Genomic DNA, 26,884 nt, shown 5'->3' with positions numbered 1-26,884 from the left:
AGACAAAAATAATATTAACAAGAACCTTAGCATCGACATCCATAAAAACTGGCTTCAATTATTAAAATAAAATAGAATGTTTATACAGTCGCAGGCGAGGCTGTGTGCAACACTCGGAGAAGGGTAATGTTACAAATTACGAGGCATGCGGGGGAGTCCGTCAAGTCGGGAAAAAAGAGGGGAGGGGAAGGGAGCGGGAAGTACGGACACACAAGTCACAACTATCGACGTAACAGACTGAAGAGGGGCGAAAGCCCGAAACGCGTTTCTGTAAGAAGTAAATGTAGGTGATGGAATTATTTGCCAAGTGTCTATAAATGCACCAAGTCGTGACATAGAATCAGAAGAAACAAGAAAAAGAAGACACGGTTTCGACAAATAACTAAAATAAAACAAATATCTTAATTACCTTAGTTTACAAGTTACAACTACAAGATCTGAAAAAATTACTGTTTTCAATAAAAAAAACCTGTCACCCTAAATTATATTATCCTATATAGTGCAGTATTTCAACATGTTTCCCATGCTCTTCAACCTGAAGTTTATTTTTAACAGCATCTTCAGTCTTCAAATAAACTCTAATTTATTTAAATCCTGGAATTTAATTGAGAAAATATGGCATATTCAGTGTTCTTTTCTAAAAAATTAACTGCCAGTATGCATATATATTGACTCAACATATAGTATTGTTTTTAAAGAGCAATTGCCAGTACTATGTACTAGTTACTGATACTTTTCAATGGTATCTGTTAGGATGGCTTACTGATACTTTCCTTCCAGCTAAAAAATAGCTTTGCTTATATTTAAAAAATTTTTTATACTGTATTTGGTATATATATTTATAAACCAAATATTTATTTTTGTTGTTTGTTTAACTGATTTGGTGTACTGGTGTGTACTAGTACACCAAATCAGTTAAACAAACAACAAACATATCTAAGAAATGTTTTTGTCTATATCAATAACAAAAATCAATAAACTATATCAAAATTAATTGTCAGGTAAGGGAAAAGTAATATAAAATTTTTCTCCTACCTAACCCAAAGATAGACTGTTTGTTAATATATGTTGGAGCAACCAAGAGGTTTTTGACTACTGGCATCAAAGAATATAAATATAGTATTAGAAAAATACTATTTAACACTGCTCTGACACACATGCAAATAATGACAACATTCTGGTCACTTTTGATGATATCAGATAGCAGATCTGGCACATTTAAAATAAATTTGAGTGTCAAGAAAGTTATAAGGCTATGAAAAATTGACTTCCATTACATTCAGGAAATTGGACAATCTGTCAATGGCATGGAGGAGGACATGGAGAGTATGGTTCAAACTATAGTATTATTTCATGTAGGCTCTCAAGTTTATTAATCAAAATATTCTTATTTTATTAATTATATAACATTTCCTCTTTATGATATACATTCTCTGCATAGGGCATATGCCTGAATCTCAGCCATTTTAAAAATTCAATTTGACTTCTGTATTCGATTTGATATTCTGATCTTTAATAGGCATATGTAACAAAGATGTCCAATTGATATGGACAAAAACATTCATTATATTAGATATTTTTTTCCTTTGTTTAACTGAATTGATGTACTGGCATGTTTTTAGATTATATATACCAATTCTTGAGCTGTAATATATAAATCATCAGATCAGTGTCAAAATTTTACAATATTTTTGCAACAATAATCAAATATTCAATTATTGATTTAAAAAGCAGATATTACATGGCATGTGTGTGGGGGGTCATTATTTGTGCATTTTTTATACTAATGTTTTTGCAATATCTTTCAGAAAAAAATATGCTTGATTATTTCTGTCATAAAGAAGCAAGCCACACTAACCTAGTTCATCCCCATGAGGTTGGTGAGAACACCTGTTGCACTCAACATTAATAAAACTAAAGTTAAAAAAAAATACTTGATTAAAGTATTATAAAACTCCTAGAGCCTATTTCCGGTGTGATGAAAAAAACAAAACAAAAAAAGTTCACCACAAACGTTTTCAAACTGCTGTGAGTTCTTCCTCAGGTGAAAAGGGAGTTTCTGATGGGATGGAGCGCTTGGTATATGTGAAAAAATAAATGAAAGTGTAATACAAGTTGCGCATGTGTGCCATAGGGTAACCAGCTCTTAGCAATTATAGTTCAGAGTCTATCAACACCTGCCAAGCTATAGGCAAAACTAACTCATCTTTTAAAATCGCACTTACTAAACCTTTGTTATCCGTTACTTGTAAATTATTCGTAAAAACAAACATTTTTTGGCATCAGTCGAGGCCTGCTTTTGGTTAAAATACTTGAATTCCATTTTTAGAATGAACTTTTAGTTTTGAAATATAATCGAATTCATGCGCGTGTTACGTATCGTCATCGTTTTGTTGTTCTTAGCATACGTAACACCAAGCATAAGAAAGTGTGTTGCAGTCTTTGGTGTAACACGCGACAATACGTAACACGTGCATGAATTCAATTATATTTCAAAACTAAAAGTTCATTCTAAAAATGGAATCCAAGTATTTTAACCTGAAGCAGGCCTCGACTGATGCCGAAAACGTTTGTTTTTAAGAATAATTTACAAGTACCGGATAACAAAGGTTTAGTAAGTGCGATTTTATTAAAATACGGGTATTCAGAGTAGAAGATTTTTGATTAACTCATCTTTAAAATTGATACATGAATTATTAAGGGTCGATTTATAAATGGCTTCTAGCCATTTTAGATGTTCATGTGTGACGTCGTGCATACTAGCTTCGACTGATTAAAGGCCGCCGAGATGTTAGGATCGGAGGCATAAGTGGCGATAGTGATGGAGTTTCTCTTATGTTGAATGTCCACTATGTGCTCCTGCAGTCCGACCCTCAAGGAGCATTTGGTCAATCCGATGTAAATGAGTTCCCTATCAAATCTATATCTATAAAGTATTATACCAAATATTGCATTATGAAAAATTTTAAAAATTCTGACTAATTTTAAGCAAATATGAATTATAATATCTGTATATGTTATTAACTACATATTAAAAATACAGGAATTATTTAAAGTATGATCTTGATTGGATTTTGGATTGAACTGAAAACTATTGAAATCCAATTGGATCAGATAAAGAAATTATCTGTCAATTACTAATTAAAATGTATAATATATATTATATTTACAAATTTGTCATGTTTTTTTAAAAATAATTCACAATTTTCACTTTTAGTAGTACAGCACCATCTGTTCATCTGATTAATCTTAAACTGTGTCCAGTCTTGATCAGGCAATGTAACAAAGCTCTCTTCGATGAAGAAATGACCAGGAGTAACCTGTACATCATAAGAGCTAGATGACAAAGCATACAATGCTCCTAAATTCACAACAGCTTCAATCTGTCAAGACTGTCAAATTCTTCAAATGTTAATACCACTTGTCCAACCACACGACATAAAAGGGTTTTTGTGCTCTTTATGACCACTTCCAACAATCCACTGATGTGGGATGCTCAAGGTGGTATAAAATGCCATTGAATATTTTGTTCTAATAAAACATTACCTATTACCGTATTAAACTCCTTTGAGTGCACAAGGTGAAAAAGTTCCTTTAGACTTCTATTTGTGCCAATAAAATTAGCCCCATTGTCACTGATCATTTCAGTGCACAAGTCTCATCTAGCGATAAATTGTCAAATGGTGGCCAGAAATGAATCAGGTTCCAAGTGAACAGCCTTAGTAGAAAGGCAAATAAATAGTGTAAAATAAGCCTTGTATGTTTTCACTCCACAACCTCTACTGGCCTTGATAGAAAAGGGCCCAGAATAATCAACTCCACATCTCAGAAATGGTCAAGCTGGTTCAGTTCATATGCCAGATAATTGACCCATCCCTTGTCGAAGAGTTCTTCCATGGTCACACAGGCAGGAATGACTCTTGTGCAGAATGTGTCAATCATCATCTCTACCATTGGGCATTGGGTGTGCCTTTTCTATGTTTTTGGGTGGAACAGAAATTTTCTTTGACACCTGTTCTTCACCCAGAGTGCTCGGTCTCCCAGGCTGAAATCCTTGCCATCCTTTTGGCAGTTCATTGGTGTGAGGAGAATCTTNAACAGACTGAAGAGGGGCGAAAGCCCGAAACGCGTTTCTGTAAGAAGTAAATGTAGGTGATGGAATTATTTGCCAAGTGTCTATAAATGCACCAAGTCGTGACATAGAATCAGAAGAAACAAGAAAAAGAAGACACGGTTTCGACAAATAACTAAAATAAAACAAATATCTTAATTACCTTAGTTTACAAGTTACAACTACAAGATCTGAAAAAATTACTGTTTTCAATAAAAAAAACCTGTCACCCTAAATTATATTATCCTATATAGTGCAGTATTTCAACATGTTTCCCATGCTCTTCAACCTGAAGTTTATTTTTAACAGCATCTTCAGTCTTCAAATAAACTCTAATTTATTTAAATCCTGGAATTTAATTGAGAAAATATGGCATATTCAGTGTTCTTTTCTAAAAAATTAACTGCCAGTATGCATATATATTGACTCAACATATAGTATTGTTTTTAAAGAGCAATTGCCAGTACTATGTACTAGTTACTGATACTTTTCAATGGTATCTGTTAGGATGGCTTACTGATACTTTCCTTCCAGCTAAAAAATAGCTTTGCTTATATTTAAAAAATTTTTTATACTNCATCATCTCTACCATTGGGCATTGGGTGTGCCTTTTCTATGTTTTTGGGTGGAACAGAAAGTTTCTTTGACACCTGTTCTTCACCCAGAGTGCTCGGTCTCCCAGGCTGAAATCCTTGCCATCCTTTTGGCAGTTCATTGGTGTGAGGAGAATCTTGTTGGAAGGATGATTATCATCATCACAGACAGCTCTGCAGCTGTGCCTGTCCTGAAAAACAAGGACAGTCTTCAACCACTATGCAGAGACATTCTCAACATCATCTCAACTAGTTCCAACAGTTTTTCTATTGGGTGGACCAGAGGGCACTGTGGTACTTTGGAGAATGAGAAAGTTGATCAGCTGGCATGGGCTGCCACCAACTGTCATATCATCTCTGGTTACTATATTCTTCCAGCCTCAAAACTTAATCTTCTCCTTCATAAGGAAATGAGATTTGGCAGCATGAGTGGGAATCTATTACTCAGATCACATCTCCAGGAGCTTCTTTGTCATTCATTAACATTATCTCACACCTCAACAAATAGCCTCAAGAATAATGCTAGCCTCTGCTGGCTTTGCATAAAATGGCTAACTAGATCTGGAATTGAACGAACCTTCATATCACATTTTTCTGTGTTACTGTGAAGTAATGTATGATGCCTGGAACTGTGTCCATGACAGCTTGTTGTCAATGGACATTGTTTAGTTACATGTTCCTTGCCCAAGCAGTTAAACCACAAGTAATTCTTTCTCGTTATGTTATTTCGTTGTTCAAGTTCAAGTGCAATAAACTCTGTACACTTGTAAAGGATCACATCCATGTATAAGTAATACAGATTTTGTTCGTCATTGATGTAATGCATAAGGCTGCAGCTGCTTCTTGTGCATTACCTCTTCTTTTGGTCATGCTTGTTGAAGCCATTGAGGCATTGGACTATTCCCAGTCTTACTGGTTTCTAATGCATAACATCTCTGCTCGATATATTCTTTGACTCATAAATGTTGGATATTCCTTATCCTTGTAGGATAATACCCACCTCACTTTGGGTATCTATATCCAATCTAAGCAGATAAACCAATACTGGGTCCCACTGGTCAGTCTCTACCTCAAGTGCCTGTAGTGCTCTGATGTTCTTTACTGTGGTGTCCACCAATCTATGTAAGCCTACAACAGATTCTCTCTGTAAAATCAATTTTCCAAAGAGTGCCTTCAAGCGACATTGGACCAGTTGTCGGCAACATGGAGTCTGCTGAATGATATCTATCATTCAGCAGACTCCATGTCTGGTTATAGTTAGTATCAGTCACTTCCAGCGAATGCAAAAGACTTGCGACTTCTCCATAGAGTGATGTTTTCAAATAATGGAACTTCTGTGAGGGACTTAGTCTCATCCTTATGTATCCTACTAGTGACATGTCACAAAAGGCACACCACTCTAAATTATTACCTGAAAGTTGGGCAACTGTATGCTAGGAAGTTTGACATCTGGACCAGTCTGTGCTATTTCAGACAGCTGTCTCTATCTTCTTCTTATCTACCATTAGGGAGTTAATTAATCAACTCAACTTAGCTTTTATTTTGTAATACTTGTCTTCAACTTCACTAAAATGAAGCTCATGGCTTTCCTCCTCACCATCTTCACAAACCACTAAGAGTTGAGTGTGAAGGTTTTCATACTCTTTCCAATAGAGGTTAGAGCATCAAGCATAGCAATGATCTCTGTATCAAAATCTTGCAAATCGTTATTAGCAAATGTACTGACACATGAAATTCTGGCTTTCACAGAGACTTGTTTGCCTCTTAAGAATATTTGCTTTATCGTGTAGACTCATGAGGCCTATCCCCATGAGTCTACCATCTACATGGATAAGGTAGATAATCTACAGTCTACATGGATAAGACCTAGATATGAGCTTGCCCAATGGACTGTGTTACCACTAGATGTAGTCTTACAAATCTGCCTTGATAGACCAAAAATGGTCTACATAAGAAAAAGGAATGAAGTATAATAATATCTCAGTTTGCATTGACTTCAGATATTGTCAGTTTCAGTTTTCAATAATTTTTTATGCAAAAAATTTGTCTTGGTTTTCATCAGTTGCTTCACATTTCATCAGCATGCCCATGTGACCTCGCTGCTAATTTTGCCAAAACAAAGGGCAACCCATGCATTTTCCTGCTCAGTGTGGCATTGTTTCTTGTTGTGTGAGCATTACCCCATGTGTCTATCCAAACACTTCCACTGCTTTCCTTTGTTTTTAGCTTCATCATGGAACCAAAGAAAGTTTCCACAACCAGAAGCCCTTCAAAGAAGAAGGCCAAAAACATGATTGAGTTGAAGAAGGAAATCATTGAAAAATACAAGAGTGGCATTAAGATTGCTGATATCAGCCACATGTACAGGAAGTTGCCATCCATGATAAGTTCAATTGTGGCAAAAAAGGAAGTAGTAAAGGAGGCTAATGTAGCAAAAGATGTGAATATGCTAACAAAACAGAAATCACAAACAATTGAAGATGACAAACAGTTATTAATTTGGATCAATCAAAAACATTAATACAAAAACAATATGAAATTAATATAAACACTATTTATTCTCTATAAAATTATTTTTGGTATGTATTTTGGGAGTGTTTAGAATAAATTAATTGGATTTACATTGTTTCATATGGAAATAGTTGCCTTGATTTTGTCTTGATTTTCATTGGTTTCAGATTTTGCCAATTGTTTTCAGACAGATTATTGACAACAACCAAAGTATCACTACTAACATTCACAATTAAATAATAACAACTTTAATTCATCATCCAACATTTTGGCACACTCACATCCATACTTTTTCTCTTGCTAATGTTGCCGATACAAAAAGAAAAACATCTAAGTACTGCCAGATGCAACCCAACAAGACCTTTATAGATATAAATCTGTTTTATTAGTAGAGTTTTGCAATATATACACAATCTTCAATTCAGGTGGACTTCTCTCCAAACTTGCTGCTATTAATTTAAATGGGAATGAATATCTTACAGTGTTCAATTTTGTTTCCATGTTTCCATCTATTTGTTTGGAACCTTGATTTTGCACATTAAGAGATTTCTTCCTAAACTCAGCCCCTGATGCTCTGTCTTTCCACTCTCAGATATTAGACCTGTGCTATAGCTATTGTGCTATTCATCCTGTTTTTATTTTGATAAGTGCAATACATCCAAAACAGGGAAGTATCTATGGGTAGTCTCCATTTCAGTTGATCTCTATGAATTTGTATTACAACAGTTGGAAGAGCAGTCCTTAATAAACTTCAAACATAATACAGTAGAGCGTTGTTTATCCAAAAGTCGGTTATCCGAAACATCAGTTATCCGAAAGAATTCCAGTTGGCAAATTTAAATTTTCGCTAGTGCTGTGACACTGCAATCTTTGGCTATGTCTTGGGCTACTCAAATATTTTATGTTTTTGATACTAAATTAACTTCTGAAGTATAATTTTTTATTGTTTTTATATTTTTCAATATATTTATTTTGTTTGTACAAAATAAAGAAATAATTTTTAACGATACTATAGCCATGATTATTATTTTAAAAAGTTTACATTAGGCTTAACATTGACGAAAATTCAATACAAAGCGACACGCAATGGAGAAAAATTTCAGGATGGGATAGGTTAATGTATTTTTTCATACATAATCGGTTATCCGAAAAATAAGTTATCCGAACAACCCCAGTCCCCAATTGATTCGGATAAACGACGCTCTACTGTATCCTTATTTACACCCAATACATTAATGACAACATTTTGATTATATGGAGAAATAGTCCAGATATTGGGGATGTGTTAAAGATGTTTAATAAAAACAACTATGGATTAACACTAAAATTGGATCCAGAAAGCTACCCTAATGTTAATTTCTTAGACATCAAGATTCAAATAGCGGATAATAAGTTCAACACCTCAATTTACCGCAAACCTACTTACATCTCCTATTCATACCTGCCTATTCAGCTGACCGATGGTCAAATAAAGCAGCCGCGTTTCGCACACTAGTAGCAAGAGCCTAATCACATTCTATGGGGTTGACAGATACCAACAAAGAACTCCTACCCGTTTTATTCACCTGAAGAAGAACTAAGTTCGAAAACGTTTGTGAAAATATTTGGAAATAAGCACTGTTTTGGTTTACAGCAGAAGTAAGTCGTTTATTTTACAGTGTGTATAGAGGAGATTATTTAGAACTAGAGCATCTGAAACAAGTTGCATCCAACCATCAGTACAGCCACTCACTTATCAACACTGGCATCCACACATCTGGCTTTGTCATCCAACACCAATACCAACATTAACAAAACAGAAGCTAATCAGGTAGTCCTAAGCTACAAACCGCCCCTTCATCATATACAGTATACAGGAGGATTGCAAAAGATTTAAACATACTTGTAATGTACAAAAGGAAACCCAACATTTTCCGCCTTCTGTCTAACGCAAAGGATGGCACTGAAGATGCAAGAGTACCAGGGGTTTACCACATCCCACTACAGGACAATAGGTTCAACAGAATACTAATGTATATAGAATCCACACACAGATTGCTGCAAGCCAGGTTAAGAGATCACAAATATGACGTACAAAAAGGAAACATTAATACAGTTCTGGCACATTACACCAGCAATCCGGGGATTTCCCCGTTGGGACCAAGCTACCCTAATATACACAATCTTTGACCGGCAAAACATTGGAGCATTAGAAGCCATAGAGATCGACAGGATGGACAGAAGTGGTGCCTGCAAAGACACAGATGCCTTTCTCCCAAGTAAAGTTGATGAAAGAATATATACTTGAGAGTTGCTGCATGAAGATAAAAACCATCTCATATGTATCTTCCCACGCTACAATATCATCATCAACGTAACGCAAATAGGATGATGACTATAGGTTCATCGAATGTACTTGTGATAAAAAACACACATAACATCAATCTCAGTAATTTCTCCATCCTACTATAGTAAATATGATATATTATAAAACAGTTTTAAAATTATCCTTATAAAAAAAGTAATAATTTGTCATAATGAATAATAATTTCCACACTCCAAGCCAATCTTCACTAATGAGTCAAAATATCTAATAGATTAATGTTTTAGAATAATTTGCATTCCTTTGACAAAAGCTACAAAGTACCAAATTTAAATTCAAATTTAAAATAATATATATTTTAAATGAATTAATTCACATTATATTCAAAGTACTGTATTGAAAAAATTAATTCTCGGGAAGAAACTGAATACTCAATGCTGTTATCTAAGTATTTTTTTTAAATGTTTTGTTAATATACAAACTGCTAGTTTTATTTTATTATTATATTCAATGTTATTCCCTGCAATATTAGTAATTTTAATTTACCTTTGAATTGCTTCCTAAGGAGGTGTAATCTGATATTCTCTTCACTCTCCCATCACATATATTTGTCCATAGAGCCTATGCAAGTTTACAATTATCAATACATCTAGTATTAGTAAAATTTTGAATAATGTTCATAATCCATTTCTAACTTACAGCACTATAATTAATATAAAATATTAAAGATAAATTTATGAGAACAAAAATAATATCAACAGTTTAAACAAATACACCATATAAAGTTAGTAAAATTCTGGTGATATAAACTATAAATAGATGTATTCAATTATCTAAGACAGGGATGTCCAACCAACAGCCTGCACTGCACTTAATATTTTTATACGGCCCACGGCACCCTAAATTTTTTAGGCATATTTTCATTTTACTTTGGTAAAGTATGTCGTAAAATTTATTCTCATTTCACTGAATACACTTTGATGTCATAATGACAAAACAGTTTTCTAACAGCAATTACATCTAGAGAACTGTTATGCATGTGGGTAATACATACTGTTGTGAACAATTCTTTTGATGCATTAAAAACATCAAAACTGCTGAAAGAAATAGGTTGAGTGATTTCCATATAAATAACATTCTTAGAATTAAAACTAGTATCATAAAAGCAGATATTGCCAATATTATAAAAGAAAGGCAATGTCAAAAATCACATTGAATTTATTTTTATTTTGTGAGAGTACAATTTCATTTTTTACTGTCAATAAATAATATATATAATTACAAAAATACTGTATTTGTTATTAAAATTTGGCATTTACATTTTAAACATTTTAAAAGCTTATATTTATATAAAGTATCTTTGTGGCCTGCTGAATGTATGTAAATTTCTAATTTGGCCCATTATGAAAAATGGTTGGACAACAACCCTGATCTAAGAAAATACATTTTAAAAATGCAATGTTATATACTTTCACTTCAACACAGCTATTCTAATATTTCAACAATGGACTATGAAATGTCTGCACACTGTTTCATTATCAATCTAGTCTTTCTACAAAAATATCCTTAACTAACAGTTATAATCTCCATTTGAGACAATAGTTTTTCCACTTTTATATCATTAGTGCTGTATAGTTGTAAATTTCAATAGTTGTGTTAAATTTACAACTATACAGTACTAATGATATAAAATTATTAGTACTATATTATATTATCTAGTAATTCTATTATAACTATTATTAGTTTTCAACTAATCTGGAAATTATCAACAGTCTATCTTGAATAAAAATTTTCAATAATTTAATATTAAATTTTTATATTAATTCTGAATACAATAGAAAATAACATACAAATTATTACTAGATATGTATTTTAAAAAACCTGTCTTTTGGAAAATAGTTTTTATATCAAGAAAAATAACACAAACTTCTTAAAAACAAGCCATGTACTTTGCAACTAATTTCAAGATTACAATTATCATTCACATGCCTTTTTATTCTTATTATTATGTTATATTGTAAAAGATTTTTATTCTTTTGTGAGCCTAAGCAAATCTTTATAGTACTGGTATAGCAATTCCAATAAGACACACTGATGATATTGTCTAGCATGTAACTGAACCATAACTTTAATCATTTACATATTGTCATAGGTGTATGGCAAAGTTTAGCAGTAATTGAATAATTCTATCTGGGTATGTAACTTCTTGTCAATGAATGAATGAGTGGGTGAGTGAAAGAATGTAAGCGTCCCAAGTCATGTGCATGTAAAAACACTCCAAATTTAATAACACACCAACAACTGTCATAAATCATCGGGCTAAATTTGGAATAAATAATTACAAATGAACTTGGCACTAGAGAAAGGTGTTAGTTGTCATCTCATATTAAAATTAATAATTATAATATTTGTAAAATTTTGTCAGATGGCAATTTTACTAAAATTAATTTAAAGACAGTCTGTCCAAAATTGGTAACCACCATTTATTCACTTCTTGTGTTCCAGAATACAAACAATTGACGACCTGACCTTTCTTTTTAGGCTGTTTGCCATCAAATACTTGGCTGGACAGACTACGTCTTCAAATTAATTTTAGTAAAATTGCCATCTAACAAAATTTTACAATCGAAACTTTTGCAAAGATTCATAACTAGGGGGAGGCTACGATAATCTACATTTACCAGAGCATTTTCCTCAGTAGATATAAAGCCCGAAAATCCCCAGATGGAGAGAAAAGCAAAGATGTCTGTAAGATCTGCCAGTTCCAATTTTAACTTTGTAATTTTAATTGAATATTTTTCTGTGTTTTTTAAAGAAATGTTTTTAAACTTGACAGCCAAGCAGCCTAAAAAGAAAGGTCAGGTTGTCAATTGTTTGTATTCTGGAACACAAGAAGTGAATAAATGGTGATTACGAAATTTGGACAGACTACGTCTTCAAATTAATTATAATATTTAATTAAATAATTTAGTGAATTATGCGATATGCTTCTTGTCTACTCTTATGTTCAAATATACGAGAGCTAAGATGGCTTTTTCTTTTCTGCTAGACTTATTACACCACCAATGAAACGGAGGACAAACTTTAGAAAGACTTTTTATTTATTTCAGTATGCATTTCAGATAATTATATCCCTTTTCAACTCGTGTTACAACTATACAGGGAAAATCAGCATAATGTATACAAGTTAGCATCGATAAAGCATAGCAGAATCTTAGAAACTTTGAAAACCTACAACTGTAACTAATGGATCATAGACATGACAACCCTAGTATTGGAAAATAACTACTTCAATAACGAAGGGAAATTCTATAGGCAAAATGATGGCATCCCATTAGGTACAGTAATAAGCCCCGTTTTAGCTGATCTTAGCACGACCGACATAGATTAAAAGCATTAAGGGCTATGTGGATGACTGTTTCATTGTTTATGACAGTAACATTATAAACACTAACCAGATTCTAGCAACTGCTAATGAAATAGACCCTAATATAAAATTTGACAACCTGCCTCCCTCAAAACTTTTGAGTAAATTATAATGCAATATAGTACTAAGCATTTAAAATTTACAGTTGGATAACTTCCATACTACAATGTAACAAGATGATACTGTGCTCCTACTTCTGTACTTATATGGGATTTCTATTTCAATTAGCAAGTGATAGAATGCTGAGCACTGTGCACATTGCAATGGTGGCCTGGAGGCAGAGGATATATGACTGGGCAAGTTAAAGCAAAAACTTCTCAATTCTAGCAATTTTCTACAGGATATACACAATCACAGATTATACCATGCTGTAAGGAGTTAGCCTTGTGTACTTGTATTACCATAATTTTACGGTAATACAAATACAGTACAATAATTTTTTTGTATAATAACTGGAGATTTTGAGTGAATATATATATTTATATATTCACCCAAAATCGAAGACTGACATAACTTTCGTAATGTAACCAAACCTAACAACAGCTTACATATTGTAAACAACAAGCAACATGTCACAATATTGATATCACCATCATAGCAACATAAAATAATCAGTTATAAAAATGTATCACCATTGATATCACCATCATATCAACATAAAATAATCAGTTATAAAAATGTATTAAAACAAATATCTTGAAACTAAAGTAATGCCACACAGTTCAAGGAGTCAAATAGTTCAATTAAATTTTTTTTTAGATATATCACATCTTGAAAAAACATTTAACTAAATTTAAGAAGTCAAAATACAATTTAAACAGAATCTCCAACTTTTCTCCAAGCCAGGTATTAAAGATATAGTCAATGATTATGATCAAAATATTTTTATTACTGAATAACAATGAACATAAAGTAGTTGTAAATTTTAAATTGTTTTTCAAAAAATATCAGAATTGAAAATAAATTTATGACTCCCAATATTAAAATCATCTTTAAATATTTGTTGAACTGTAATATTCCATATTTTGATTTTATATACAATCAATATATGAGCAGGAAAGTCACTCATTTAACACTCCTGTTACAGAATATACCCAAAGAATGTTCATTAAGCATATCATGTACATAACTAACCATTTGAGATAGGATCAGAATTTCACAAGGAACTGATTGCTGAAAAATTTTATTGACCTAACTGATGTGTCACATGACTCCCTTCCCATTTTCAGAGTTGTATTCAACATGGTAGCCATGCATGTAACATACATCAATCTGTTTTCCCCTTGGTATAATGCATTTCTGACATGAGTGAATTAGCTTTAGATACATTCTATATTCTGTAGCAGGAGTGTTAACTGACTTTTTTCCCCACCCTACATATCATTTGCAAAAGTGTTTGCAAAGGTACATTTTATATTTTTGCTTTTATCTGAACTTCTTATGACTTAAAATTCTCTTCTGGAAAAACTTATTTCAAGAAAGGAGTTTTATAAAAACGTAGTAGAAATTTAACAAAATCATTTGCAGCAAGGTCTATCAATTCTAGATGACTTATCAAAATTTACTTTGAACTAGTTCAAATGATAATAAAATATTAGTGTTAGCAAGCTACATAGACCAGATAAATATGCTTCAGGGACATATTTGGTCCATAAACTGTAGGTTAGAGATCTCTGATTTAAACTGCATAGCATTATTTCTGTTTCAAGATTTATAACAAAGGATTAAATCAATTATTACAAGGAAAGACAATTATCATAAAAAATATTTTAAAATTATTACTATGGAAAATCAGATTTGAAATTTCATCCAATCATCATTAAATGAAAAAATATGCCGTTACTGCAGGTACTGCTGCACCATCATTTTAATAAAATTATAAAAATTTGAAAAATAAGCAGTAGTCATAATTACAGACAAAAAAAAACTCTTAAAAAATGATCTTATATCATTACATTCAAGTGAATCCAAACATGTCAACCAGTACTATTTATATATAAAACATAGGACATCAGCTGGATGAATTTTCAGTTGATATCTAGTTTATGCACTGGCAATATCTCATAACACTGGTGCATTTGGATGGAAATTTTCAAATCTTAAGTGTTACTTTGAGTTAATATTACTTTAGAAATAAGTAGAATTCACATTGCAAAATATTTTTTCTTTCACAATTTTGAGATAAATTTTTTGAATGTGGGGATTATTCTACAAATATGGAGAAGTATGACAGAAAAAACTTGTGACCACCAGTACAATGAATGATGTGGCTTTTGTATTGTGCATGGAATATTACATTTGCTTTTGTTTAACTTTTTCTACAATTTGAGATAGTGTAAATTTTGGAATGGGACAAAAGGCACAGTGAAAAAATTAAACACAGTAAACCCTGATATTACAGCACTGTTATGTTAATGCTACATGAGTGTCCCAAAAACTGATTACATTAGTAAGAGCACTTTGACCTTCAATTAGTGTTTCATAAGCTTCAAGATTAGACTTGGAATATAATAAATTTGTCAATGAAAAAAAAAAAAAAAAAATCCTTCGGTTTACTTTCATGTGGCTGCCCACATCACATCATCTACAATGCTGCAAAGTCAGGACAGAATGGATTCCAAAAACGAAACTCGCTTTGATGTCAAAGATTTATTGGTGGATATGTATTATTACTTTGAATACTCAAGTGTGAGAAAGGCAGAATCCAATGAATTTTTGTGAGTTGTGTGTGGATATCAGTTTCAGAAAGATTTTGATGCTTAGTTTTGAAACTTCTGACAGCAGAATTCTTCAACTTTTTTGACATACTTCCAGTCAGTTTATGAAAAAGCTGCTCACTTTGTTAGGCATCAGAAAGCCTGAGAATCCTATGATAGAAGCATATTTCCTTCTTTACCAGTCAGTTTTACTTATAATGAGTAAATTAATTTGGTCTCTCAAAGCAAGGAGAGTCAGTCATTAGTTACCTAAAGAAATAAGCATCTCTTACTAACATTAATTTAATAAGCAGATTTCTAAATCAACCTCATGTTCAAATGGCTGTGACAATCTTTCCTTGCTACCTGTCACTGAGCAGTATCAAGTATCTGATAGAGATCTGTACAATGTCTTTGCCACCAAGCAGTGTTTGATGCTTATGCAAGACAATTTTACCATATTTACAAGACAAGGTTTTATTCATTTTTCATTGCTTCAAAAACTTAGGACATCCTACACATGCAAACAAAAGGTTCTTTGTGTTTTTGCAATAATTTTTGTGAACTGTGTATTTGCATTTTTTTACTGAATGCTCACCCTCTCATTTTTAAAAACAAAAGTATTTGAATCGTTCTTGTGTATTGTCAAAAGTAAAAATGAATAGCAATAGGAAAAGCAAAGCTTTTGAATTGAATTCTAAATTGAAATTCCAAAACCACATGGGAGCTTGATATAAGTTTTAATCCATTCCCATGTGAAAACAGATGATTATTTGGAAATCAGAATTTGGACAAACTCTTAAGTGTAATCGATGGAAAGTGGATTCAAATGGCAAAAAAGGTTCCCAATTGTTCAGCTTTACATGAACACATTATGTCAATTTTACAAGATTTTTCCTTATAGTTTAAAATGCCAGTAATTTTTGCTAGACAATGTGTGCATTTACATGCATTTGATATTTTATTTGTGATTAAACAAAATAAAATTAGAATTGTATTATTAAATCTAATTTTCTTTAATTTGATCTTTAAAGTCACGCCTCGTCCTATATGCGAGATCATCTTATACGCAAGTAAATACAGTAACTTCAGTAAATATGAAACATTTTTATTCAGTTGTTCAAAAGTTCATTATGGATACTGTTCAGTGCTTGCATAAACTTTCACTAAGATGTGTACAACAGCATTTATGTAAATTTTTAAGAGTCACATTTTATCAAATAGTTCTATTGTGACAGATTCCAATATTCTGGAATATATGGTGCTGAAATTGACAAATTATTTGATGAATTAAAACATTAAGTACTTTATTGTAAATGAAGTTGCTCATTCTATGATGTAATCTTTAGTTGTTATATGGCAAAATGTCTGAAATAAGTGTTGAGGATGGGGATTTGAGATTTCCTATGCTTTCAAAAATATCAAAATTTAAATACTTCACATCAATACAAGCAAGGAAAAAATTTTTGGCCTTATCATAAAAATAATACAAAATAATAAACAATCTCAGTGCTGAAAGAATTTTGTCTTCTTTGATGGCTGTGAAAGCAAATGCACTTAGTGATATTAAATGCCATTAGTTTTCTTAGCAATTCACTATTAAAGAAAAACAAAGGCCTTTACCAAAGAATATAATAAAAAAAATAGCCAAAATATAATATAATTTGTATAATAGAAAATATAGTGAGCTATTGTACTTGATTTTTTTTTATCAGCCTACTACCTTGTTCACTTATTATTTGGATAAAAATTATATATTTCTACTGCAAACAGCTTTTTTTTAAACATTTGCCAGTTTTTCCTTGTCTTTCCTGCCAGCTGATGAGCCTCCAAAGGTTGACATGTATATAGTGACAAATATAAATTCAAAATAATGGAGATACAATGGAACCTCGGTATACGACCTTAATCTGTTCCTGGTGTTTGGACTTATACCAAACAGGACGTATACCAAACCAACCTTTCCCATAAAAAGTAATGTAAAAATGATTAACCCGTTCTCGTGTAAAAAAAAATAGCTGGCTTTAAACACCTCACCTTCCTGGCTAGTTCCTTCTTGATTTTTCATGAGATCAGCATGTATCTTTTTAGCTTTCTCGCAAATAATTGCTTCTGATACGCTGTCGCCAGCAGACTGTTTTTCAGTTATCCAAAGCAAAAGTAATTTCTCAACATAATCTAATGTCTTCGATCTCTGTTTAGAAATTGATTTAACCCCTTTTGCAATGTTAGCAGATTTAATAATGTCTTTATTTTTCACGATGTTGATATCGTTGTTCTCGGAATACAGTATGCAACAGTTAAAATCTCGAACACGCATGCCACCTTTGTGTTTCTCAACAATCTCATTTTTCAGTTCCATTGTGATTCTAGTCATTTTTTTAGTTTTCTGTTGCTTTTCATTTGCCTTTTTGTAATTCATGATTAATAAAAATAATAAAATTTTACTTACAAATTAAAATCGGAAGAAATTTAACAAAGTTATAAACCATGGCACTGCGAACATCTAGTCTGGTCTAATACACCGATAGTGCTACTTGTTCATAGATGGTGTGTATAATTGAATTAAGTCGTATACCGAACAAAAGTTTTATACCGAGCAAAGTTTGTTTCGTCCAAACAGGACATATTCCAAATTGGACATATTCTAAAGCAGACGTATACCAAGGTACCACTGTATTTCAATAACAATACTATTTTAAAATTAAGTATTCAGTTTCACTGATACATTAGTTATTCTAATTGAAAAAAAAAAAACATTCCTCTACTTAAAATTTTTGATTTAAAACCCAAATGGCCAACTTTTTATTAAGTATAGAAGTCACTATTAAATTTGTCAGTATATTATCAGCTGTAGGGAAAAGTTAAAATAAAAACACTTAACATTTTGAACCTCTTGATGTGTTTAAAGCATTCTTCATTCTAATCATTTTACTAATGCTAATAATGAAGTAGAAATCATTTTGAACTTTGTTAATAAAAATTTGGACTCAAATCTAAATAAAGAAAACTAAATAAGCCAACTTATTTTGAAACATTTAAATTTTAAAAATGCTGAAAAAAGTTTAAAATAAAATGTAAATTAAATAAATTCAAAAATTACTGGATAAAAAAAATTTCACTATTTTAATAGGTTTTAAGCATTGTCCAAAAATTATTCAAATTTTAGAACTGAAGTTTCCCCATGAATAAATTAATATTAAGGTCTAAAACCATCTTTTTTTAAATATTTAAATAAAATAATGCTAATATCCAAATAAAACTAAATTTTTTCTCTTGTCCAGGCTTTTATATTAATATAATTTTTTCATAAAATTTTTTGGATTATTATGAAATAAACTGAATATTTGATTTGAAATAATGTTTGTATTAAGTTTTCAATTTATCTATTTCACTAATCATACTCTAAGGAATAATTTAATATATAATGATCTTTTGCAATATATTATACTAATGAAGTTAAATACTGTTAGCTGTAAATAAGATTACATACCTGGTCAACAACATGACACAAGGCCATTTGCTGTGTTCTTTGACATCTTCTGCAATAAAATAAAAAAAGTTTCATAATTAGAAATTAAACTATTTAAAAATACTCTGTATAAATTGATTTTGTATAAAAACACACTATAAAAGGCATCCATCAAATACAGTACATTCAAAAACAGTTCATTTTATAATGCAATAAATACAGGGTTATTATAATTAGCAAAGAGGTCTCTGCAGAAAGAGGGGTTCTTTTCAGTTAGTGTTTCATGATAGTCTTCTAGCATCCCATTATCATGTATTACAATTTTGCCCACGCCACTGTGTCAGCTTTGAGTAGTCCACTTGACTGTTTATGGAATACTTGGCATTATATAGTTTTAGGGGTATGGGGGCTTGCCCCCACCTGGGCACTGAAGTGTGAGTGATAGCTCACACCTCAGTGCCCAGGATGGTGCATGGATGATGCATGGATGGTGCCATTGCTAGAAAAACTGATGGTGCACGTCTACATGCTTTGCATGTAGAAAAGGCATTAGACCAATACGTGTTAAAAACTGACCTTTAGAGATGAATATCTCGTGATAGGTCAACAATTCTGGGGATGGTGTGAAATTCCTCATTCAGAGCTTGAATCTTACCAGTTGCTGTAAATATGAGTTGGCATCCCACTAACCAAAAAGTACCAAAAGAGGTCTCTTAGAGCTCTATAAAAACTATTATCAAATGCAAATAAATTTGATGTGCACTCTTTCCTGACTGTGGAATTTTAATTTCACAAATAACTTTTTTTGCACTTTTTAACTGTGTACCAAAACAACCCTAACTGTGTACCAAAACAAATTTTGCAACTAAACTTATTTAAAGTTTAGTTGCAAAATTTCCTAATAGGGGAATTTGAACTAAATGTCACTGCAATTTGCATATTATGTAAGTTGTAGAACAACTGTAGAATTTATAAAAGGGTTGCAAAAGTGTTTTCAATGTACATTCTGACAACTCATGGTGATAACATTATCTGATCACTATTATTCATCAAACTTTACTACAAAAGAAGGAGTAATGCTAGTGCTGCACTCAACAAATTTCATTATCTGAAGTCTTTGTAAAAAATATCTTATAAATATTGCTAATGTCAGGAAAATGATTTGCATTTCGAATAAAGGAAGTTTTTGCAATGTAAATCTGAGAAAGGGTCAAAAACTAGTGGAACTAGCAAGCAGCAAATACAATGGAGATTCCTCAAGGCATCTATAGTGTGTATGCAATATCAAAGCAATTAAACATGCCCTACCTTACGATGCAGACATTTTGTAGCAAATATTGCAATTTCACCTCTACAAGATACCTATCATGAATTGCTTCCTTGTGATTATGCTTGGCAGAAATCATTTGCCATCTCATTTTTAGCTTGGATCATGATTAATAATTCAGTGCTAGCAAATTCTATCAACCAGTGAAGCCCATTTTTACTTGAATGGTGTGAAAATTTACAATTGCCATGTTTCTTCTGGAGAAAACCTACTTGTTTATTAACAAGCTCCTTTCTATCACATAAAAATCATGTGGTATGTGTTTCCAGTATTCATCATCACTGAACCATTTCATTTTCATTTTTTTTTTTTTTTTGAATAAAACACTGCATTTGGTCCAGCGACATGTTCTGTCAATGCCACTAGATATAGACACGTCAAACGTATCATCAGCAATGAAATGATTCAGATATCACAATTTTTATGCATCATTGACACTAACATGTAGAAATGGTCCATGTGCAAAGGTTATTGCATCAGCACTTCACAGATGAAAGCCTGATTATCTAATCATTTCCAACAGCATGGCCACAATGATCACCAGACTTAACTCCCTGTAAATTTTGGTAATGGAAATACTTGTAGAGCCTTGTTTATTAAGGCAATGTTCTTAAGTTGGCTGTCTTAAAAGAAAATATTTTGTTACATATAAGACAACTATATTGAAGTCAATTATTGATAATGTGAACATTTTCATGTGTACAACTTGATATGTATAAAATATGGAAAGTTACAACTTATGGAATCTGTAATTGCTATACTAAATTGCAATAAAAGCATTGCATTGCCTCTCAACTTCTCTGTATTTCCAAATTTCCTTGCCTAATATGCAAATTACAGCAACATTAGTGTCAAATTTTTGTCACGAAATTTTGCAACTAAACTTTTTATTTGCAAATCAAAATCACATGGTCAGGAAAGTATGCAAACCAAATTTGGTTGCATTTAGTCCAATAGTTCTTTATACACAAAGCTCTAAACACCTCTTGTTTAAATTTAACTACCATGTATATAATCAAATCAGTTAAGGAATTACTACAAAAAATTTTACACTTTAACAACTAACCAAATGGTTTCCAAATTTTACTTCATGTTTATAACTTCAACACTCTGAAGTGTGCAAAGTCTACGAATTTAATAAGTCACACCATCCACACTATTTCCAGCAAAGCAATGTAATGTAGCCAAAAATGTTTGTTTCACAATATCTTCTACTCTTTTTACCAGTGTTATGTTAATGTTTGTTTCATTAAATTTTATTAAAAACTGTTTTGCTGGAAATACTATAGAAGATATGACTTATTTGTAGGTTCCAGCTCACCTTGTACAGAATTTATAAAAATTAAGAAAATTTATAGACAAATACTATTTTATTTTACTATGAACCTTCATACTACATAATACACAAATATAATACATCAGCATCACACAATTTTAAATATGTTGGATATCAGATTTAGTTATTGAAAATAGCTGCTGAGGTTATTTTGATGCTTAATCAACTAACTACACTTAATTCCAATGAGTGTAATGTATTAAGTAATAAATCATAAGATTTCAGAAACACGTAAATAAATTAGAAATGAAGTAAAGAAGTAAACTAAACAACATACAAAACAAAATAAAAGATGTAAACTTGCAAAGAAATTAACTACAAGATGATGAGCCCGGGCAAAAATATCAACAAAGGTTAAGATTATTTCGTACTTCTAATCTTTTATTATATTATATTACTAGCAAATGAGCCTGACATTGCACAGGCAAATGATTCGGTAAACATTGTACGTTTGGAAATTAAGTTATTTCTATCAAAAACAAAAAAATCACATCTAAAATAGTACAGTAGGCCTATAGCCGTTCTTCAGGTTAAGCCTTAATCCTCTTTCTCTCTCCCCACGAGTGAATTTCCAAAAATCCCTTCTTTTTTTTAGTGTGCATTTTCATGATGTAGCCTAACTGTGTACTCAATTTCACCTCTAGGTTCAGCAGTTTTTTTTCTGGGCGATGATGAATCAGTCAGTCAGGATGTAAATTTATATACTGTATATAGATAGCCGGTTGAACGGCCCAATGCAGGCATCGGGGCATACTAAATAGACATTCTCAGGATTAAAACATGTAAAAAATTATTTACAAAACTCACTGAGTGAATCAAAACTAAATTATTTAACTGTTTTATACATTGAACAATATGCTTTGGATAATATTAATGAAATAATTGATAATTTTGCTGAATTAAAGACTAGAAAACAGAATTTTTAAATAAAGTTTATTATATTTATACACTTAATTTTTTTTAAACTATCTTGTCTTTTATTTAAATTACCTTTTTCATTATTCAATTTACTTTTCATGGGTAAAATATTATATTATTTAAATATTAACCAAATAAGGTTAAATTAAACAATTAATATTTTAAGGTAATATTGTTTGTTTATCTGTTGTAAAATAAAGGTAATATTCATAGATTGAAAACGTTAGTTTTTAATAAACTCCCTTGGCAACAAATAAGGTGTTTGTTACTTGATTAATTATTTTGCCGAGTATATTTCTGTTCAATGGTAATATTGTTATTGTATAACAACTTTTGTTAGACATTTAATAAAATAAATATCAATTTTTTTAACTTATAAACAGACTGCTTAAACTTTTCTAGAAAAACTAAAATTTATTGTTGTATATTAAATATTTTTTATTAATAAAAATTTAAGATTTGTTTTAGTTTTTCACATTGTTTTGTTTTATTTATTATTTATATTTTTTGCATGCTCTATTTCTTGTTGGAGAGAAAGAGGCCCTGGTAAAAAGAAAATGTCTAGGGCCCCAAAGTGGGTTAATCTGGCCCTGAATACAAAAAAGATGCAACAATGCAATATCTATGAAACAAATAATGGTTACAAAATCATCTCAAAAGTGATTTAAAGATTCTAAAAATTCTCTATTGTTAACTCTAGTATAGATTATATTTCAATAATTAAAGTCTAAAATATCACATTATGGAATTATTATTTCACACAAATTCTCAATATTTTTTAATCACTAATTTAATTAATAGTCAAAATAATAAAAATTTGTATGGAATTCAAAATAATTTAAGCTCAGCTATCTGAAAAATGTTTAAAACAGTATACTATATATAATGAGTGATTATATTAAATAAAAAGCATTCGACTATATTTTTCAATTTTATAATTCTTATACATCAATAAACATTATTAAGTATTTAGGTAAGTTTTGAAAAACTTAATGTTCTTAATTTTTTAAATAAACTACATCTAATCCTGTTTTTGTAATTGGCAGTAAGGATTAGATTAACAAACAAAATTAGCAGATTGTCAAAGTTACATAAAAATTTAATAGCTCACTAAACAGAACATTGTGTAAAATACAGTTCAAAAATCTTCACAGAATGTTTTGTTCAATAAAATATAGTCAACCCTTGCTTTATCATCATCCTATAAATTACTTTCTTGTTTATGGCCACAAAAATCTCTTAGGAAATATTCAGGCCCATAATAAATGGCCACTTTCATACTGTTACAGTATCTGCCAACAATTTTTAGAGTACAAACATGTTAGACCACCATAAATAATTATTGAAAAGGAGTATTGACTCTTCAATCAACCAAGATGGTTCCACCTACAGCTAATTTTGCCAAAAGGAAAACCAAAAAACTTTGTATTGGTAACTGTGTATACAGCTCTTCAGCTTTATTCTTTACTTCTATCATATCTGAGAAGATTCCTATAAACAAAAAGACTAGTATTCTTCCCCAGGAGAAACTTCAGGATTGAAAAATACCAAAAAGATAAAATGCAATTTTATAAAGAATTCAAATTCTGTAGAGATAAAGCACCAATAAGTCTGCAATCTATCTGGATTAAACGTGCCATCTATGTTCATGTTTTCTCTACATAACATTCATTCTTTGTTTCCAGTAAGTTCCACAACAGCAGAAGAATGAACGATGGTTGTGGTGCACTAAATGACTTAATTCAACCAATGAGTGGTAATCAATTTCCTGCATGTTTGAGTTGCATTGCAAACCAAATTCATTAGCCATTCAACATAAATTTATTAAATATTTGCATGAAACAGGAAATTAAAGTAAAAACAAGCAACTGTTTTACACAGACAATGCCTTAATCATTCAATTTAGGTATCATCTAACGAGTTCTTTCCTAAATATATATAAAAAAAACTACTTTGGTATTGAACACCTGATTCATGCATTTTTATTCAACTGGAATGAATTGATACATATAATAAATACTATTGAATCTTTAATCTATTAATTTTAATGTTAATCTTTCTCTCTTATTCAAAATTGAAGATGGGTAATAAAATGAAGTCTAACATCCAAATATAGTGATACTTTGCACTTTGAACATTTTAGAATTCAAATGTTAAATTCAAGAGAAATTTGACTGAGTTCAGATGATGTTTCTACATTCAAACTGTGCATGAAATGGAAAAAATGCATTCACTGCATACAACACTATCTGTTGTATCACCAAACTCATCTTTTCCTCATACAGTAAAAACATCTCTTACATTACACTGTGTTTTCAGTGTTATTTTTGTTTTATTTTTGGTGTGTGTTTATATAATCTCTACTCTTTACTATGTCATCCAAGAAACATTTGGAAGCAACAAAGTCTAAGAGGAAGGTTGTAGTTGTACTACAACCTTCCTCTTAGGTTGATAGGAAGGAAGATTATTCATTGATAGGAAGGTTGTAGTTGTACTACAACCTTCCTATCAATGAATGAAGTGAAAAAGGAACTCATCATAAGCATAAAAGCAGTACACACAATGGATCAGTACACATAAGCATGGCCACCATATAAGCATGTTCACGATGCCAGAGTTGATGGGATGCATCAGCTTAAGGGAACAAATAAGCAATAAAAGCAGCAATGTGGCTAAAAGGTATTACGATGTTGACCTCCAGGAGATTGTATGTTATTGAGATGATATAATGTCTACAAGTATGAATAAATAAGAAGCAATTGGTTGATATCATCTAAGAAGATTATTTGTAAGCCAAATAAGCTGCATAGTGGCCTTAGGAAATAAATCACCATTCTTCACTAAGTAAGGTATAGTAAATGCAATTTTCATTTTATTATACAGTATTTACATATAAGTTGAAATATATGTTATGCATTAAGCTAAAGGCTATTTTGTTCATATTTTGTAATATCATAGAATGCTTGGTGCATTCCATTTTGGAATCTTCCAAAATTCAATTTCAGTAGCTAAACCTGAAGAAGGCTTTTGAAAATAAACAGAAAATGTTTGTTTTACAATAAAACATTTGATAAGTGTTTTGGGACCAACTGATTACAATAACAATATCCATGATTATAGTAACCTGATTACATTGCCTAAACAAGCCATAAACCCAATTTTTAAATGATGCAAATCTGCCATATTATCAGGCTATAATATGAAATAGCAGTTTGTCTACTTCTAGTCAAATTACATGTAATTAAATTGATTTAATATTTCCTTATGTGAATAAGTAAGTGGAACAAATTTCTTCTTGTGCTTAAACACCTCTGCATGGTTTCACTATCACAATTTTTATGTAGTGAAAATCATTCAGGAAATTAACTTTACTAGAGGCCCCATATATCTAAATATCCAAGGTTAATGCCTCAAGAGAAGCCTGTATCCAAGTATGGCTCTGCTCCTGGTTTCTTCATTACTATCAATCAAATTCTTGATGAAAATTAAATATATTGTAAAAATAATTTATTGTTTAACTCAGAACACAGTATTATGTATCAATTTGTCCATATGGAATTTAATGTCCTTTCAATATATAAATCCATATCTAACAAATCTTAACACAGACAAACTTTTGCTTTAAGTCAATTATTTTAATGCTCTACAAAACATTGTAATGATTAATCTGTTATGATTTTCTGAATTAGTGTAAAATTTACAGCTAATACAAAATATACTAGTAATAACTAGTACACAGACATACCTTATGTTTAAGGTATGTTTAAGGTATGTATCTTAAACGTAAGGCTAACAAACATTAATAACTATAACTAACAAATGCATTATTATTTTGGCATTTTCATTGCTCTTAAGGGAAATTTTCAGGATTTCTTTTAGTTATTATTTTTGCATCACTTTTTTAAGTCGAATTATTGTATACTTATAAACGACCACTCGAAAGTGGTTAAACTTAATATTGGTTTATTTTGCCTTGTTTATTGTGTACTTAATGAATAATAGTGTGAATACATTTTTAGTCTTATATATACTGACAAGTGAAAAAAAGACTTATTTGCTTTAAGGCAATATTCACTTTACTGCATTGGTCTGAAATCTAACCTACTGTATATTTAATAATTGTAATTTTTTTAAAATTTTTGTTAAAAAAAAGAAAAATTTTTTGTAAAAACAATGACGTCATAAGAACGA

The 26,884-nt window shown here is 31.1% G+C and overlaps 1 protein-coding gene across 9 annotated transcripts in view; it reads right to left on the bottom strand.

The window, feature by feature from the left end:
• LOC111636733 (protein Gawky-like) overlaps positions 1–26,884 on the bottom strand; it is a 273,290-nt gene that overhangs the window by 197,736 nt on the left and 48,670 nt on the right. For 6 of the 9 annotated variants that reach the window (XM_023382051.1, XM_023382045.1, XM_023382044.1 and 3 more), the window contains exons 2-3: positions 19,134–19,182; positions 10,064–10,138 (exon numbers count right to left, since the gene is read on the bottom strand). In XM_023382051.1, coding sequence (XP_023237819.1) covers positions 10,064–10,138; positions 19,134–19,160 — 102 coding nt within the window. In that variant the 5' untranslated portion in view covers positions 19,161–19,182. The remainder of the gene's footprint in view (positions 1–10,063; positions 10,139–19,133; positions 19,183–26,884) is intronic. The other 3 variants (XM_023382053.1, XM_023382048.1, XM_023382052.1) reach the window with 1 other exon arrangement.

This window comes from Centruroides sculpturatus, unplaced genomic scaffold (genome assembly GCF_000671375.1).
Source record: "Centruroides sculpturatus isolate CEXI.00-Female unplaced genomic scaffold, Cexi_2.0 scaffold1083, whole genome shotgun sequence".
Taxonomy (NCBI): Eukaryota; Metazoa; Arthropoda; class Arachnida; order Scorpiones; family Buthidae; genus Centruroides; species Centruroides sculpturatus.
Note: the sequence above shows the minus strand (reverse complement) of the source record. Positions and strands in the feature narration are given on the sequence as shown.